This window comes from Saccostrea cucullata, unplaced genomic scaffold, assembly GCF_032062105.1.
Source record: "Saccostrea cucullata isolate Sc308-1 unplaced genomic scaffold, CSIRO_AGI_Scuc_v1 ctg105, whole genome shotgun sequence".
Taxonomy (NCBI): Eukaryota; Metazoa; Mollusca; class Bivalvia; order Ostreida; family Ostreidae; genus Saccostrea; species Saccostrea cuccullata.
The window spans coordinates 1,294,935-1,312,440 of record NW_026919155.1 but is presented as its reverse complement, the minus strand read 5'-3'; the positions used below and the strand labels follow the sequence as shown (position 1 = coordinate 1,312,440).

Sequence of the window (17,506 nt, the reverse complement as noted above, 5' to 3'; positions counted from 1 at the left end):
TTCCTACCATCCTGGGGGGCATTGTAGGTAGAGGGGGCGGGGATTGTTTCTTCTCCCGCGTGTCCTCCCACTCAGGCCTGGGACTCCCCTGTAGAGGGGTCGTCTCTTTATCTGGGGATTCCAACTTGGCCTCTTTTTCATTCAAGGCTTTTAGAACTTCATCCATGAATGAAGGTCCAAAGTCAAATGAACTCTACAAAATAAATATAGTGATATATTAATCAGAAATGGTAAGTGTCTACATTATACATTTGAATATGTATGTCAAGACATTTAAATTCATATTGAAAAGTATTCTTGTGAAAATCAGCATAATAGGATATCAATAATGAACTTTGTGCATCAAGGAACTCAACTTTGACTTTTTTCTTCAATTTCAGAATGATCTTTTAATCAGGCATTTATTTTCTTTTAAGTCTTTATGAACTCACTGATATATCTGGCATTTTGAAATCAGCAAAAATTGAATCATCATCAATATCCGTGTACTCTAAGTTCTTGTTGGGGTTTTCATCACTTTTGAGTGCAAATGTACTGTCTATCGATTCCTGGCTTATCCTGAAATTTACATTATATCTTCTTCAGCAATGTAAATGAAACATTAAATGCATGCAGTCTCTGGCTTCTAAAATATGTGTAGAAAACTTCTCAAGAAAATGATTTTCTTTTTCTTCCACAAATTCATCAAAAAAATTGTTAAAACACTGATACACATGATAAAACACCATACAAATGAACCTCCAACACATGAACTTTGTTTGAATGCACATTGAACTTGATCAATGGACAAATAAGCTACTCAAAATCAAGAACTTGTAAACTGACTGCATGAAAGCAAATAAAATTTCTAGAGCATTTGCTTCAGTTCTAGTTATGATGCTTTCTCTGTAATGCCTTCTTATCTCCTTGTGCTGACAGCTTACCACCACCAATCACTTCCTTGCAATGATAATAGCTTCCCCTCATTTCTTGTTGCAAAGCAGAATAATTATTGTAAAAAAAATTTAATGCACCTAATTGAATTACATGTGAAATTCAATGCAGAAAACTATAAATGTTTTCATTAAAATGTGTTGTGCAACTTATCACTAAACATTAATTTCAAATACATTAATACTTTAAAAATTTTAAAATCCAACATGAGAAAAGCAGTAATGTGACTCATCAAAGCAACAACATTTAGGAAATATAAAGTTAAAGTGTTGACACTTTGAGTAGATTTACAATTATTATTTTTTGTGGAATAAATGGCATAAACTTCCTATTCTGATCACTAAAATTTGACAAGGTTTCCAGATTCAAAAATTGGATACATGTATATACTTCAGGATGTAAAAATTTGACAACTACTGGTATATGACAACATGAAACTAATATAACTTATCAGCTGATCTCTAAGTGTATTTACCATACCTGTTTAGTTCATGAGGACTTTTCCCGAGAGGCAGAAGAAAATAGGTAAACAAAAATAAATACGCTAGAATTTACTTACGTTCAAGTTTTGACTGTTTTATCATTGATTTGAATTAGCAAATTCTCTAAATGTGGGAAAGAATTTCAAAGCTACTGTAATGAGGCTATGTTCAGAATACAATTATAATACAAATTCATAGGTACTGTATACACATTGGACAAGTAGGGAATGGAAAATAAAAAAATATCATTGCTATACATCATGAGAAATTAAATCCACTAAGGATACAGTGATATGATAACAGCATACATGTATGTGTTGTTGGTTTTATATATATTTTTTGTTTTATGTCAAGCTGTTGTTTTCCACTTCACCACGGCTGTGTCTAGTAAGCAAAAACAAGAATGGCTATGCTGTCCAGAACTGATTTGTATATATATGTACAGTTCATGTTCCGGTTACATCCTACTATATAAACTATGAAGTACATTTTTAAATCAAGGTTGCTTGTTTTTCCCTTTTATACCTTTCTTTCTATCTTAAAAAAAAAAAGAGAGCATCTGAAGTAGTTAACCTTGAAGAGTGTTTTGCAATTACACAAAGTTCACATATTTATCCCCCAAACCAATCTAACTTTTAAATGTACCAGTAGTCATTATGAGATTAACCTTAAAATATAGTTGTTTTTTTTTAATCAGTCTTAAGGGGGATGTACAAGCCATATTGGATCTAGTCTGGTGTAAAATAAGAAATAAGAATGCGCTTAATACTCCACTAAACTAGCCCAAAGTTACTCAAAGTGCTAATGCATTAATTACCTACTGTTAGAGACCAAAATTAGTAAACAATTAAGTTTATTTTGTTTTAATTAGGAGGAAATTAATCATGTTAGAACTGGTTATAAAATGATAAATGCCTTGAAAATGATGTAAGTTTGATTTCTGATAATATGGCTACAACCATTTGTTTCGCTTTTTTCTTGTCATTATCCATAATTCTTAAAATTTGATTTTTCATATGGGTGTCTTCCTGAGGCAATGTGTTTATTTCGTCCGCCATTCCTCTGTCACACAGAAATTGATTTTATAATAAATGCGACCATAATAACATCAAGACAAGAAATTACTAAGTAATAATCAATAGGTTATATTACTTACTACTTTTATTTGTTGCATCACATCATCTGTTTAATGAAAAAACGCGATTTTAACCCCACTCCAGCAAATCGGGAAAAACTGTTCTGTTTACAGTTCGAGTTTCCTCGATAAAATTATTCCACTGAGCACGTGGTTGGCATGTGCATATATCTGCTGTGGATAGATCCGTTTATTACCATGATTATATTTAATTTTTCATGGAACAAGTCTTGATAATTTGTTGGTTTCTTTAAAACTCAAGAAAAAAAGAGATAAATGTCCTAAACATATGTGTTTACGGCGGGTCTTTTTTCTGTGGCGATAGAAGTTATTTTCAAATGGGGCACTGCAAGGAGGATGCTTAGCATTTAATTTGAAAATGTTAAACAATATGCGGTGCATGAAAAACAAATTGTAATTACATGTCTTACATTCGAAAATTGGTACATATGTATATTTTGTTTAGAAGTTAGATAGAAAAAATAGGCAGTTATAGGATTTCCTTCAGGCACCTCACATAAATAGCTAGATTGTTTGCAATGACCAACACATTGTATGGAGTAATGTTTGAACATAAAAACGCATCATGTCTCATTATGTTGACAACGTTGTAAGCTCTCGCTCATTGAACATACGAAGCTTGATAAAATATATTAAGTTGTTTCTTTGAAATTTAGAAGCGAGTACAATGTTTGCAAAGAAAGGTCCATTGCATATGCTATGTCTATCATCGCAAAAAAAGTGAGAGCCCCCCCCCCCCAGGAAATCCTATGTTTGTTTTTCAAAATAGTGCAAAAGATTAAAAAATTTTGCATTACTAAGTACGTGATGGAATATGTACTAGCCTTATAAGACCACTTGTTATAAAATATTTGGTTGCCCTCTCTCCCGATTACTGCCTGGTCCAAATGGCCCGACTCTTTTTTTTTTTTTTTACATCCCATTAAATGATATTTTTTCTTTTTCTTCCATCAACAATTATGTTTGAATTTTAAGGAATTTCTTTCTCACCTATAAATACGGCATAATTTTTCCCTGACCACCAAACGTCATTTTAAAGATGGTATAAAATATCTAATTATGTTGATTTTTTTCTTTGTAAAATTTTAATTTTGACAATATGGGCAAATAGAATTTTCGTCACAAGTACCTGCATGACGTCATTTTCAGATTGTGACATCACAAACAAGGAACAAAACTTCAGCATATGCTATTTATAGAACTTGTGTTTGGCTATGTTTCTGATCTGAATTGTGGTTTTGTAGATATAGAGATAGTTCGAACTTTTTAAACACCCCTCGTACTAGTAGGTATTAAAACAAGGTCATTCATATCGATTATATGTGTCTTATTTCTTTTGTGTTTCATAGGTGATAATTAAAATTTTGATAGATGATATACTAGTAAGTTATCTATGGCAAACTTACAAACTCTTAATTTTTAACTTTGATGGTGCTTATTTTTCCTTACCTGGAATGAAAGACTTTAAGATTTTTTTTTATATCAATATGTACACTATTTAACAACTGTTCGATAATAATACTAAATAAATTACTTCAAGCAACACTATAACATCTTTCCTCTTTTAAAAGTGTTCATATTATTTGAAATATTTTGCAACTGTAATTCTCTTCTACATTTAAAGATAGCCCTTGCTCAAAATTCTGTGCTAAAAATAGACCACGTATATCCATGAACTACTTTCATGGTTCTTTGCACTCTTTTTGAAGACAACGGTGCCTTGTTTTGAACTTGAAATTATCATTTAAAAGTGCAAAATTTAGACATTTTCTCAACAAATGGTTGTAGAGAGAACATTAATGCACAGTTTGCATATTTTTTTGGATTTTTTAAGGCTCTGCTGCATTCTGTAGCTGCGCAGTTCTAAAGAGCATATCAAAAGCATTTTTCTGCAAAAGTATAGATTATATATACACAACATGCATTCAGTTATATATATTGTATCTTTAACATAAGGACTTAAAATTTGATCAAAATATAACGTATTTTAGCCATTTGAAGAAATGTTTATATTTTGTTCTCACTTCACTAAAGGTGGCCGTACATCCCCCTTAAATAGCAAAAGCATGGCCATCCTAATACACATCAGGATTAGCTGGTTATAAAAAGTCAAAAACCTTACGTTTTCTCTTTCTCTATGCTGTATTCAAAGAAATGTTCTTAGGTAAGAAGTTTGTATTTTAACGAGAATATAAATGAATGTTTTCTTTGTACCAGTATTTCTATCATAAAAATCACATTGTATAACAGCTTACCAAGAGTGGCCTGATCCTAGATGTCCGTTCATCGTGCCATCCTTATCAGGGCTGATTCTATGAATTTCATTTAGTTTCCCTGCAAAAATGAAAACAAAAATTAAAATAAAGAAATAAAGAATTCAGGAAAACAAGAGGCCCATGGGCCTTATAGGTCACCTGAGCATTATGCAACAACATTCCAGTGATTGAATTTGATTCATGTTTTAAGCCAGATGCTATGGCATTCACAATTTTGAAAGAGGCACCATTGATCATCATAATTTTGAAAATGCATCCTTGCTTTTCAAAAATATTTGATTAATACCAAGGAGCAGATTTCAAACCATTCTTTTTTAGTATATAAGTACAGCCCCCCCATGGTTCCCTTGACCCTGGGGCCTTGAAATTCACAATTCTTAAGGCCCTTGCTCATCGTAACTATATAGGTAGTTCATCTGCTTAATACCCAGGAGCAGAGAAGAAAATTTTCAAAGATTTAATATATATTTTCACTATATAATCAATAGAGCCCCGCCTTAACACCAGAAACCCTGACCGCGGGGCCTTGAAATTCACAATTTTGGTAAAGGCACTCTTGCTTATCATAACTTTGCACTTAGTTAGTTTATTTAATACCTAGGAGCAGAGAAGAAGATTTTCAAAGAATTCATGTGTTTTCACTACAAAACAATAGAGCCCCGCCCTAACTCCAGAGCCCCTGACCCTGGGGCCATAAAATTCACAATTTTGTTAAAGGCACTCTTGCTCATCATAACTTTGCACTAAGTTAGTTTATTTAATGCCCAGGAGCAAAGAAGAAGAAGATTTTAAAAGAAATAATATACTTTTTTAGCCCCGCCCTAGCACTAGAACCCCTGACCCCAGGGCCATGAATTTCACAATTTTGGTAGAGGACTCAATGCTGATTACAATCATGCAAACAGTTTGACTGCTTGATGTCCAGGAGTAAAGAAGAAGATTTTTAAAGATTGCATTAACTTGAGTGGTTTTGGCCCCACCCCTAAGGCCCCAGGGGGGCGGGGACCATAAAATTCAAAATTTTTGTTCCCCTTCACCCATAGATGCTGTATACCAAATTTGGTTGAAATTGGTTCAGTGGTTTCAGAGAAGAATCTGAAAATGTTCAAATGTTAACACACGACGGACGACGCAAATCGACGGATGAAAACGGATAGCAATAGGTCACCTGAGTTTACTCAGGTGACCTAAAAAAACATTAATTTGGGATACTTTTAAACCGTATCGTCCAAATCTCAGGAGATCAAAAATTAACATTTACTGATTACAAAGTTCAAAGTTCGGCAAGTAAACGAAGCCTGATACTTGATAAATCTAAAATTCCTCCTAGTAAGAAAACAGGGACTTTAAATATCATAGACTTTCTATATCTATGACATACCCTGACGTCAGTGGTTGTATAATGGTTTTCTTTTGCACTAATTAATGAACTATCTATATCAATAAAACTTTACCTGTGCTTGAGACTTTGAGCGGCAGTTTGTCATAGTTATCTCCTATAAATGAGACATCTCCAAATACAGCTCCATCATAACCTATGTGACCCGTGTGTCGAAGGTCATTCTGAGGCCCACTAATCATGGCGGCACTCAATAATTTGGCTTTGGAGTTTCTCTTGGACTCTGAAAATTAATAAAATTGTGTGTATTTTCAAACATCTAATAAATACAAGATCCATTTATACCTAGAGTAGAGTTGACCTTATAACCATAATGTGAAACTACTTCGTGTTTCTGAAAGTAGGCCTACACTTTTAACACTGTAAACAGATGATTATTTTTTAACATCTAAATCTTCATTCATACCAAAACCACACTAGTCAATCTACAAAACACCATTTTCTTTTAATTTTTGTATTAGTAAAGAGCATATTACTTTAAACTGTCATACAAGTTAAAACTACACTGTAGAACAATCTATGTGTCTTATACATCTAATTTTAAGATGATTCAGGTCTTATATATATGTACCGTTCCATTTAATCCTTGTCTATTACATGTAATACTATATCAAGGATTGACAAGAATTCTACCCAAACACTCCGGGGGTCCCCTATACCTTTGCGTGTTAGTTGTGTTCTAGTGGAGGGGCTGGCTGGACTAGCTCGGGTTTCTATGAAGGGGACAAAATTGACTGGATCAAAATAACCTGATTTTCCATTGCTTAAAACACCTTTCCATAACCCAGGTGCAGGACTGTTTGATGTGCTGAAAAGTAAATATAACATACATGTCCATATAGAAAGAAATCATCAAAAAATAAACTTCAGCCGAAACAAAATCCAAATAAAGAAAACTATAAAACTGCCTAGCAGATTTCTTAATTTTAATTTTGTATTTTGATTATATCTTATCAATGTCAAAAATTTCAAAAACACTTTGCACATGATGTATGCAAGAACTTGGCTCATTTTCATGAAAATAAATTAAAAAGCAACTGAGGACAAATGATAAAAGATAAGGAGATTGAGAATGCCAGCTCCTTACTTTTTGTCAATGACATAGACCACATCATTAGCTTTATAGTAGAGATAATCTTTTGGCACTGTGACTTCAGGGAACTCCCTGGAAGCCTTCATTGTGATGGGTCTCATCTGAAAAACAGAAAAATATCTAGTTAACACACCATATTACAAACATATCAAGCATTAATGTCCTCTTATCTTGACTAAGTGTTTGAAAACTGAAACTTCGAGAGCTCTCTTGATAATGATTCCCAGAGAGAAAAAAAAAGGTTAGCAGCATTTCAATGCATCTCCCTTCCTCCCCTCAGCATACAGATAAATCTGTCTCCAAATCAAAATATACAAGCAAAAAAATTCTGAACATAAAATCCTCATAAATGAAGTAACAAGCTGCCCGTTGATTCTGAGGAAGAAAATGCTCCTTAGTTTTCCTGCTTCAACAGAATCTTCCGTCAGTACATGTACCCTGAACAGAACCTCACAGTGTTACACACAGCACATACACAAGTTACAACACACACGGCACACTTACCCCTTCACATGCATTCTACAGAAGACAGATTTATACATGCTGATATATTCCGAGTGGTAAATATACGTGTACAGATGTGCAGCTTGTAAATAATTTCAACATGAATCACTGTCTTTATCAGATTTCAACATTTCACTGACAAGCCCAGATTTTTATTTTTCCAGAGGGTTGAAAACAATTTGACAACCCTTTGAGATGATCTTCTTAAAACAATCTACCTGCTACCAACATTGTTATCAAATCCCGGTATCAATTTCACACATTTAAATTGAAATTTAAGAGCCTTGAATGTGTCTTTAAAGTCTGCCCTGTGCAGTGATGACCCGGTAGATTGTCACCTGCATTTACCTGGTGACTTGTACTCTTACCTGAGGAAGCAGGATGCTGATTTCACCAAAAGTAGGTCGCTTCTGAGGGTCGTGATACCAACACTTCAGCATGAGATCATAGAAGTCCTTAGGGCAAAGGTCAGGGCACTCTAGCCGCTGGGAGTTAGGTGTGTCTATTGCCTCAAGGATCTAAATCAGAAAAATTCCACTCATTCACAGATATAATAGTATAACAAACTACTGAGTATGTCTGTACCTATCTAGTTTGACAATTTATCAACATTACATCTTTTAACATATCCATGGATGTTTTCAACCTATCAAGGTTATCCCAATTATATAAAGCCTAAACAATTTTCATTTTTGTTTCAAAAATACATACAAATATGAAATGGATTACTACCTGGCATGAATTGGATAACTGTTAAGATCAATTACCTTTTCAAATATTTTAAAAAATATTTTACCATTACCGTACTTCTAGAATGGAAAATACATGTGCAAACCTCTTGCCCATTTAGTCCTGCCCATGGTTGAAATCCATATGTGAACATTTCCCATAGTGTGACTCCATAAGCCCAAACATCACTGGCTGATGTGAACTTCAGGTAATTTATACACTCAGGGGCACACCTAAGCAATGACACAATGGGTAACTAGAACTCTAGGTAAAGGGATGGGCCATTTCCTGGCAAATACATCGCTTCCATGTCTTATCAATCTGATTTATAGTAATCATCCTCATTTTGAAAATATGGATATGACACTTACCATGCAATGGGCAGTTTGAGATTAATACTGTATTTGCTTTGGTAGTAGTCTTTCCCTCTACCTAAGGCTCGAGATAATCCAAAGTCACTTATTTTCACCTGGAAAATTCCAAAAAATCACATTATTTTCTCACAGAGAATATCCTCCTTGTGTTAACAACAAAAACCACAACACGGAACCAGCTAGGCCTCACTAAATCATCTACTTATGGCAATACTTACTTTGTGTTTACTGAACACCAGAATATTCCTAGCTGCTAAATCCCTATGAATAAGGCGTTTACTTTCCAAATAACTCATTCCATCACAAATTTGTTGAGCAAAATCACACAATCTGGATAAGGGAAAGTCTAATCTAAGAGTTGGTTCTTTTAAACACTCAAGGAGTGATCTCATAGGAGCTAATTCAGTCACCTGATAAATAAAGAAAAATTTGATACAGTATATCCTACAAAAACATTTATGGTAGATATTGTTAACATGATTAAAAAAAACACATTTAATTTCTTGATAAAGTTCAACAAATTATTATGGAACCCAAGATCAAAGAGTCTGTAACAATGCTGATAACAAGGCTTTACAATATTACTTTCAATGTCAATCAGTAACCTTTCTTTTGGTACAATTGATAATTCTTTATTGTTTAGAACTTACCAAAATGAGAGTGTCATCTTTATCAATGACCACCCCAAACATTGCACAAATGTTCTCATGATCAATGGTCTGCATAATGGCTGCCTCTTTCAGGAATTCCTGGGTCCCATTCTCCATACGATCCTTACTTAGACATTTTAATGCCACCTGGACCTGAAAGCAGATTTATCCAAAGATGATTACCTTTTCATTTCAACCTTAAGTAAAATGATAATTACAGAAAACAGTCCATGGATGACGAGCTCCTCATTTCAACTTTATATAAATTGATGAAGAGAGCACGCTTACAGTCAATAAGTGATTTGCGTGATTTCCTACCTTCTCGCCTCTCTCTGTTGTCCAGACTCCTTGCTGTACAACCCCAAACTCCCCCTCTCCAAGAGTTTTATTGATGTGGATTGCCTCCGCTGGGATGATCTGTCTCCCTGGTGATACGATGTATGATGTGGGTCGTGACCTCTGTTCTGGGGGGGAGGGACTGAGGGTGCGATTTGGTCCATCAGACCGAGTTAGAATGGCCTGAAATAACAGATTCACATGATCAACACACACACAAAAAAAAGATCCTTCAGTAAACTTTTGTCAATTAATAGCTGTACACCATCCACCTTTACCTCCATTTTCAATACAATGTTCTACATGCTCAGTAATGTATCAACAAGGGTATGAGCTTTATGAATGTTAAGTGATGACCTCATATCACTTCAGTTTATGTGAAATCAGAGACGACACTTTTCTCAAATCAAAAAGCCACAAGAATGCACATGGTGGTGATAAAAATGAATTTCTCTTTTCTATTTTATTTTAATAACAGCAAACATCCAATTAAATTTAATCCAATCATTACTAGCTGTCAAACTATTTAATGGTGATATGATTTTTAAAAATAGAATTTTAATTAATGATATATAAGATTTATTTCTTGTACAGTTTGCATATGATATGAATAAGAATAAAATGATACAAAAAACTTTCAATTATTGATACCATGCAATATTATTAGTTTTGAGATATATATCATAACAAGTACATGTATATGTATAACAAGAGTAAATGAAATGATTTGTAGCTGAAAATGAGTACAATCATGTACATGTATATACACATTCATTAGAGGAAACAAGACCTGCAGAAGCTGATTGTATTCAAGTATCTGAAGAGTTTACTTCCTGTTAAAGACAGTATCAAAGGGAAGGAACTCTTGCAGCCTAAATGGTCTAAATCATGCACATAGAGTACTCAATTGTTTAGTCCGTCTATATTAGAAGAAACTATTTTCCTAATCTAGTTAACGACAACTGCTTTCAAGGTGAATAACCTATTAAAACAAAAGAACTATTTTGCAAACACACTATTCATCCGGTATATAACTGTAAAAAATAAGACTGCTCCATCAAATTTTCCTGTATGTACAGTTATTTGATGTGCAGCCAAAACAAAAATATAAAATCTTGGGTCCTACTGATATATAATACTGAGGTAAAAAACTAAACTTCTGGAAAACCTTATTACTGCTCTGAAAATTACATCATTATTTACTTTATCACTTACATTTTAAATTAATATTACCGAATAAAAGAATGTATTATGAAAGTGTCTTCCTTATCATATTAACAATATTTAACCACAGAGGAAATTTTTTTTCATACTTTGATATGAATGAAACAGTATGGAGTAAAATTAATGCATTTCCTTAAAGGCTCAGCAATAAGGATTTCCTCTCATTAAACACAGTTCTTACCACTTTAGCAGTGACTTTTGTATTTAAAGTGTTCACAAGAGCTAGTGTGTCCTGAAACAAGGGGAAGGAGCAAAGTTAACAGACATTCAATTGATTTCATGCCCTTAAGTAGAGTAGGGGGTGATTAGATGTTACATTTGGGATACCTCTGGATCCTTTGATAAATCTAGAGTACTCCCTCCAGTAAGTCGTATGGAGGCGCGTCTTACTGCGTCTTTAGCCTGGTAAAACAATTCATCCTCTAAAATAGCGCTGGAATTCACAAAATCACAAATCTCTGCTTTTTATATAAAACTTATGCTTCACACATTTCCCTTTTAGTTCCATGTGTGCTAGTTCTCAAAAATTTATGTTTTTTTTATGCTCAATGTGGTTTGTGTTTTTTTATGGCTGCGGGATTCCAAATTTTGACAAGTTTATTTATAAATTAATTTGTACAAGCCTTTTGTTATGATAAGTTAAGGCATTAGTAATTAGTTTTGGCTAAGGTCCAGACAAGGCTTTTCTATTGGTCTCAACATAATTTACTTAATAAGGATATGCACTTTAAAAAGCCATTAAACTACATCACAAGTAAATTATTGTGTCAAATCCTCCAGTTAACCAAACTTAATAAGAGTGCCCATCTGTCATAATTTTTTAATTCATCTAATGATATCTGTAGCACACTTTATCACTAGATTTATTTACAGACAAGTTATTTTTAACATACATCAAAAACATAAGATAACTTTGCAGGGGTTTATCTCTTTAAAATATATTCTGTATACTCAAATTTAATGGTTTAAAAAACCACTTATCATGGCAAACAAGAAGCATTCTAGACATGTGAACTTTTTCCTGTTGATTCAAGAAACAGGCTACTGGTTTCTGGGCTGTAGAAAAGAAGTGTGAGTGTGTGCATTTAACAAAACTACCGGTACTCTACAAATTCCAAAGGTTTTCTGGTCAGAATACATTTGTAACTAGAAAACTTAAGCTGTACACCCAAAACAGCCCTGGTGTAATGTTAAGAGATAAAACAGCTAAATTCTTCTGAAAGTTTTTATCTTTATGTTGGTGTAAATGACTCATCCAATTTTAAAACTTATACATCTTCAGTTGAAGTGCAATAAAATAAATTACATTCAAAAGAACATTAAAATCTAGTTCAAAATTTGGAGGGCTGTGTCTCATCATATTTTGTTTACGACGTACATGCTTGTTCATTGTGGTGAAAAGACATGGTAACTGACATCACGACATTGTTATATCCTTTTTTCCTATATAATGATTTTGTTTCTTAAAATATGGTCTTGAATGTTGAAATTACAGGGAAAATAAACCTGTTTCACACAACACTGTGCATCTGAGAGGCTGCTACCCTTCTCCCAGTTTTTACCTTTTTGATTTTCCCGAGAGCTCCGTGTGGACATTCTTTTTTATACATTTTCTTGAGGCGCCTCATTTCGGGCTTTGACATGCCGATTCCTGCGAGGTCCTCCTCCTCCACATACTTGAGTTGAGGTACGGTGTTGATCCTCAGCTGATTACAGAGGGCGCTGTAGTAGTGAAGAAGCTCTGCCTCCTCCAGGAAATCGTGCAAATCCCTAACTGTCCCCATTGTCACAGACAGTTAGACTGACCTGTAGAAAAAGTATCAAGTGCTTATAGTTCAGGTATTGAGATGTCATAATTGAGACTGGGTTAGACTCTGAATCTCAAAAAATACATTTCAATTTGTGACTTTTGAAATTTATACAGTACAACAAAGGTTAATATATATATATGAGTAGTTCTGAATTTCTAACATAGAAACTTAAACACTGGGTAGATAGAGATATATCTCTGAATAAATCATATTAAATTGGCATTTTTTGCTTTCATTTCATTTGAAAAAGAAAGCATTTTTTTTTCTATCCTGAGCTGGGGGAAAAAAATCGAACCATAAAAAAACCTTCAGTAGGGGGATGTGAATCATCTGTCAGGTTGATTTTATCAGATAAAATACATCCTGTACATTCCTTGAATGTTCCAAAGCCTTACTGTGAAATAGCTACCAGATTAGAGTAAATACACAATAACCTATATAATTAGCAACCATCTGATTAGCAGATACACACTGTACAGATATTAGAAATAGATGCATGATCTACTACTGATATATAGATATATACAGTGAAACTTGTCTAACTGGGATGCTGTGGATTCCAAGATCCTGTCTAATACAACATTAAGTTCCTTTTAAGTTATTTCAAAGGTTCAAAATGCTATTTACTCTAGAATATTGTCTTATTCAACTGATTTCTTTAGATCCAGTGGTGTCCTGTATAGATGTGTTTTACTGTACACTAGACTGGGTGACAACAGATGCTTGAAGGGCTTTGTACCATGTAAATACAGTGAACAGTCATTGTCACTTATGAATGAAAATATCCTCCACTAAACCTGACAATGTAAGAGACAGTATGTATGTACATCATTTTGACACATCTGACACATGAATTTACCCGATACACTTGACCCAAAACAAAACCTAACATGCAACCTGTGTCCTCTGCAAATCTGGATAATCACTGAACTAAGTCAATAATTCAGTATTTAAAGTACATGTGTGTTTACCTACATGTAATTCAGGGCAATAAAAAATATTAACTTACAAGTCCTCATATTTCTTTATTTAACTAGTCATTTAAAAATCCATGAAATGACTTTGCTCTTTTAAAATATATATAAACACACTGTTCTAGTTATCATAATTGATTCCATTACCAATTATCTATTTTTTTTTTTTTTTTTTTTTTTTTTGCAAAAGATCCATGACACAATTCTATAAACTATAAAGTGGGTTGCATGCTGATGCAGTAGAAATATCAGGTTTATTGATGAAATGTTTGGAGACAGATCTGGGATTTACAGAGTCTGGGGGCACAAGAAGATAATGAATTATTCATTCAAGTTCTGTCACGGTCTTCTGTTAATATGGACCATAATGTAAACATGGCACATCTCCAAGGATGAAACCCGAGAGAAAAGATTCACAGATTCTTCTTCAAGTAAAACCTACAATACTGAATCCTGAACTCCACACCAACCGAAATCTGGTGGCTCAGAGTTCAATTTCTGAAATTTTACTCTGTTTATGAATCAGTCCATGACTTATTGTTGTTTACAGGCCTTTTAGAATATACAGTTACAGATTCTTATCTCTTACATAAAATTCAAAAGTAAAACGACACCTATTTATTCATACAGGAGTCAGTATATGTATATTGTTAAGTGCACATACAAGATGTGGTTAACCCATTATGCTCCTAAAGCAGGCAGCAAAAGTATAACTTATTTCTCTTTCCCATGTAGTATGGATTCTATTTACAGACTATATATGCCCAATGACAAAGATATACTTGTAACTGGATTCAGAATCTAGATAAAAACTTGGTTGAAAGAGGATCTAAGAATCCATACTTCAGCAGAAAAAAGCAGAATACATCTCTCTCTCTCTTTATGTAACCATCCCTAAAACACTTACTTATTTTACTTTCTTGCTACATTAAGTTTTCACAATATATGAAATGTTGTGCACCCATCCATAATGAAGTTTCGAAAACTATAAACTGGAAATGAGGCATTATGGCAGCTTGTAATTTTTTTAACCTTCTTTTTCATTTGACATGACTCTAACCCCCCGGCTTCTATAACACTCCCAATATAATATAGATGTACATAAATATGACACTTGATAAAATCTTTATTAAATCTCTTTGTTGCTTTTTAAAAGTATCAAGATGAGAAATCTCCTTTTGCCTATAATTTTAACAAATACTTGTCATGGTGTATGAGTTAATGTGTATCTGACTGTATTTTACATTTCAGATGTAGCAAGCTGTTAGGCTAGGGATTTGTTCTGATGCAGAACATCTGTGCAGTAATTGAAGAAAGACACTAAAAGCTGCAGCTATATACACTGAAGATCAATACATTCCAAAGAGATCCTACAAAATAGACCGTCTGTAGACTAAATGAGGTGTTTTACATTATTTTCTCCTACATCTGATCATGGAGGTGATATATAAGGAAATGCTCTAATCTAATAAGTTCAAGATTCCCTTTTGCCATTTCCCTGTTTGAAAGATGCTTCAACTTTCTTCTGAAGGAAGTTGAAGCAAATTCTACAATAAAAAGCTGACAAAAAACTACAAACTTCAGTCTATTTTTAAGTATTTCCTCTAAAGACAATGGGTCAAGAGAGTATGGGGACTTCTTATTCACTCTGTCTTAAGGTCACCACTTTAAACTCTTTATTCACTTCACAGGGTATTGACACCTCTTAATCGTAACAGCTTTCAAAACAAAAAACAAATGTGGATGTCACACAAAAAAAGCTACCTTCTCTTCCCTGGCAGGTATCCATTAAATAGTTATACAAGTTATGCTGCACTGCTTTTACAGAATCTGGTGCCATCGAGATACATTAACCCTCAGAAATAACTCTATGTGATAATGCTACATACAAGCAAATCAAAACATCTAAAAGACATGATGCATGTACAATATCTATGGAATTTTTCTTTACTGCAAAGTAACGAGAAATTAAGCTCCTGAACAAAAAAGCCTTCGTGCAAAATATTGAAAATAAAATACCTGATAATACACCTACAATTTATCTATTACAAGTCAAAGGTCCCTTGTAGGTACTTGTAAAGTAATACCACCATTGAAACAATACTAGCTATTTATTATGAAAAACGACATACTTGTGTACGATAAATAATACACATTACGTGCCTAAACCATGAAAAAATATCCCCATTTGACTTAATGGGTGTCTATTAAACTGTAATGACATATAACGCAGTAAATGGATGCCAAATTTATATTCCTGAATAGGTTTTTTGTTTGTGTCAGATGTGAGAAGAAAACTGTAAAGTCTGGCAGTTTTCAAACGAAGTAACACTTCTTATCCGATGATCAATCGACAAGGCCTAACAAAGCTTAATATTCACCAGAAACTGCAGTGAGCTCGAAATTAATGTTGGTGCATGAGTCCCAGTACCTTAACATTCACATTTTCACATGTTTTAATTTGTTTTCTAGAATTTCCTATGAACATTGATCAACAGTGTTTAGAGCTGATAGTCAGTTGACCACTGCTGGACAAAGGTGATTGCTATGGCAATTTTAAGTTCAGATTTTATCACTAAAATTCTAATCAAATTCAAATATCCAATACTCAGCATTAAAATTTAGATATAATCATAAAAATTGAGACTGAAGAAACAAGCAAGCTAAGGACAAATAGGGTAATTGTGCATGAAAATAAGAAAAAAAAAATGACTGTATCAACTATCATCAGACTACAAACAAAGGAAATTTAAGAGTTTTATTGCAGCTGCATGACTGATTTTTTACTCTTTTACATTAGTTATTTATAAAGTGTCAATTTGTGAATGGTTGATCAATGTCACAGTACCAGCAGAAGCAGGAACAGGCTCTGACTTCTGAATCAGGTAAAGGAAATTACAGGCAATGGCAGAAATCAATGATAAAATGCTACAGGGAGATTATCATTTTGCAGCCTTTATGAACAGATCAATGGCTAATTAATGCAGATTTCATGGGCATCAAACCATTTTTTATCAGATTTACCCAGAAAATGAACCCAGGCCCTGGCTTTCAGTAAAGAGATTGAATTATTTTAAGCTGATGATAACGATCATTTTGACCATGAATTTCTATCCAGAAATCTACATGTGCTCAAAAATCTTGAAAAATCTAAACTTCACAGAGTAATCAATGAAAAGTTTTGGTGGAGTCTGCCTTTTAAAAAGTAAAACTCTTGTCAGATTTCTATCTTGTGGGTGCCTAAAGTAAAGGCACATTATTTTGATTCCAAACATACACCACGACATGGCACTCCCCACTGGCAATGGTGATTAATGAGCAGCTACAGCCCATAATGCACTTTACAAATATAAAATGTATCCTGGGTACACTGACAATGAAATTTTTGCCATTACGACGATGCACTTCAAAGGAAGACATAATCTGAACTACAGGGCTTATAAAACAGAACAGAACACACCATGCAGTGAAAAAAGACAACAATTTGTCACAATGTATTTGTTTAAATTTTTTAGAAGTCTATAAAGTTGGTTAATGAGGTCATATGATGTATGGGGCCCTTACC

The 17,506-nt window shown here is 33.7% G+C and overlaps 1 protein-coding gene across 9 annotated transcripts in view; it reads right to left on the bottom strand.

Annotated features, from left to right (window-relative positions):
- Positions 1 to 17,506, bottom strand: part of LOC134281100 (activated Cdc42 kinase-like) — a 36,558-nt gene that overhangs the window by 5,928 nt on the left and 13,124 nt on the right. For 5 of the 9 annotated variants that reach the window (XM_062763569.1, XM_062763582.1, XM_062763577.1 and 2 more), the window contains 15 exons: positions 12,719 to 12,962; positions 11,484 to 11,558; positions 9,915 to 10,115; positions 9,597 to 9,749; positions 9,165 to 9,356; positions 8,944 to 9,041; positions 8,679 to 8,805; positions 8,212 to 8,361; positions 7,334 to 7,440; positions 6,906 to 7,054; positions 6,302 to 6,469; positions 4,827 to 4,905; positions 4,694 to 4,711; positions 432 to 558; positions 8 to 193 (listed from right to left, as the gene is read on the bottom strand). In XM_062763569.1, coding sequence (XP_062619553.1) covers positions 8 to 193; positions 432 to 558; positions 4,694 to 4,711; positions 4,827 to 4,905; positions 6,302 to 6,469; positions 6,906 to 7,054; positions 7,334 to 7,440; positions 8,212 to 8,361; positions 8,679 to 8,805; positions 8,944 to 9,041; positions 9,165 to 9,356; positions 9,597 to 9,749; positions 9,915 to 10,115; positions 11,484 to 11,558; positions 12,719 to 12,940 — 2,052 coding nt within the window. In that variant the 5' untranslated portion in view covers positions 12,941 to 12,962. Of the gene's footprint in view, positions 1 to 7; positions 194 to 431; positions 559 to 4,693; positions 4,712 to 4,826; positions 4,906 to 6,301; positions 6,470 to 6,905; positions 7,055 to 7,333; positions 7,441 to 8,211; positions 8,362 to 8,678; positions 8,806 to 8,943; positions 9,042 to 9,164; positions 9,357 to 9,596; positions 9,750 to 9,914; positions 10,116 to 10,210; positions 10,444 to 11,337; positions 11,389 to 11,483; positions 11,559 to 12,718; positions 12,963 to 17,506 lie in introns of those variants that run through there. The other 4 variants (XM_062763593.1, XM_062763585.1, XM_062763599.1 and 1 more) reach the window with 4 other exon arrangements.